Below are 1204 nucleotides of genomic sequence, written 5' to 3' on the forward strand. Positions count from 1 at the left end.
AAATGACATGAAGCTTGCATTTATTCTATTCATCGCATTCTGCGTTTAAGTGGACTGGTGTTTGATGAAGACTAAATGTTGGCTTTCCAGAGAATTCAACAGAAGCAGTTGTGTGGACGCATAAATGCGACCCTGTATGAGCCTTGTAATTTGGATCTGAAAAACGCCAGCAATTTCCTCAGAGGTAGTAGACAAGGAATGGCACAAGCGCACATGTGGTGCTGTGACCCAAGGATACCTAGTTAAGGAGGAAGCACAAAATGTACATGCACTCAAATTAATAATATGTAAGCCCAGCTGAATGCCCTTCTCGACATCAATGTCAGCGCACAAATTAATCAAGCAGATGCAATTGTTAAAACACCTTGCATTTGAGCGGGGATGAAATCGTTTATTGACTGTGGCCGTGCTGCTTCGCCTATCTGTTTCGACTTCAGTCCCTGTGCTACAAGCAGAGCACCTGATAATATTAAACTTACTTGGCAGCAAAGTTTGTGCACTTCTTGACTTGCAAAGACACAAAGTCTTACAATTTTGATTAATCCCTAAACCGCAGATGGACGCTGAGGGACAATTTTTCCTGTTATAAAACGCAAAACTCGTTGGCGAATCACAGATTTGGTCGTCGTATTTTTGGTTGCACTTCCAATAAATAGCGATTCCCACAAAATGGCGCTCTCATTTGAACTGCTTTTGCAGGTTCTTAAACTCTGCGGCAGAGTATGTGTGAACTTACGCCTCTGCACTTCGCCTGACTACGGGTCGGACCACGTAAGGAGGCGCTTAACCCCTCTCTATCTTAATAACACGCTTTTCGATGAAAAACTGTAGATTTTGCTATATATTTTTGAAGACTTGTGGTGCTTCGTCTCCATCGCTTTTATTTTTGGCTTGATGTAGTCACTTTTCAGCAGTCATTTTCATGGCAACACGGTTACATTAATCATACAATTACAGTATAATGATTGCATTTAAAACTTGCAAAATCAGTCTTTATGGAAAACTGGATTTTCTGCTTGTAATCAGAACAACCGACAAAGTACAATCTTGTAATAAAATATGATTTTATAACTAGTCCATCTAGGGTTGCTTACCTTGGAGCTGTGACACGTGCCTAGTAGAAACCCCTTTGGTTTAAACCACTTTCAATCCATTCACAGTTCGATTGTCAATTTACTTACATTTGTGTAGATAATTGGGTAAA

General features: G+C 40.3%; 1 protein-coding gene across 1 annotated transcript in view; it reads right to left on the bottom strand. All coding sequences in view use genetic code 11, as the record gives it.

Moving 5' to 3' along the window:
- Nucleotides 1-25: 25 nt before the first annotated feature.
- EGR_05253 (hypothetical protein) overlaps nt 26-1204 on the bottom strand; it is a gene marked incomplete at both ends in the record, with an annotated part of 1904 nt that continues 725 nt past the window's right edge. Inside the window, 2 exons of the mRNA XM_024494502.1 lie at nt 26-142; nt 956-1046. Of these exons, the coding sequence (XP_024351123.1) occupies nt 26-142; nt 956-1046 (208 nt within the window). The remainder of the gene's footprint in view (nt 143-955; nt 1047-1204) is intronic.

Source organism: Echinococcus granulosus (assembly GCF_000524195.1).
Source record: "Echinococcus granulosus chromosome Unknown EG_S00037, whole genome shotgun sequence".
In the NCBI taxonomy this organism is placed as follows: Eukaryota; Metazoa; Platyhelminthes; class Cestoda; order Cyclophyllidea; family Taeniidae; genus Echinococcus; species Echinococcus granulosus.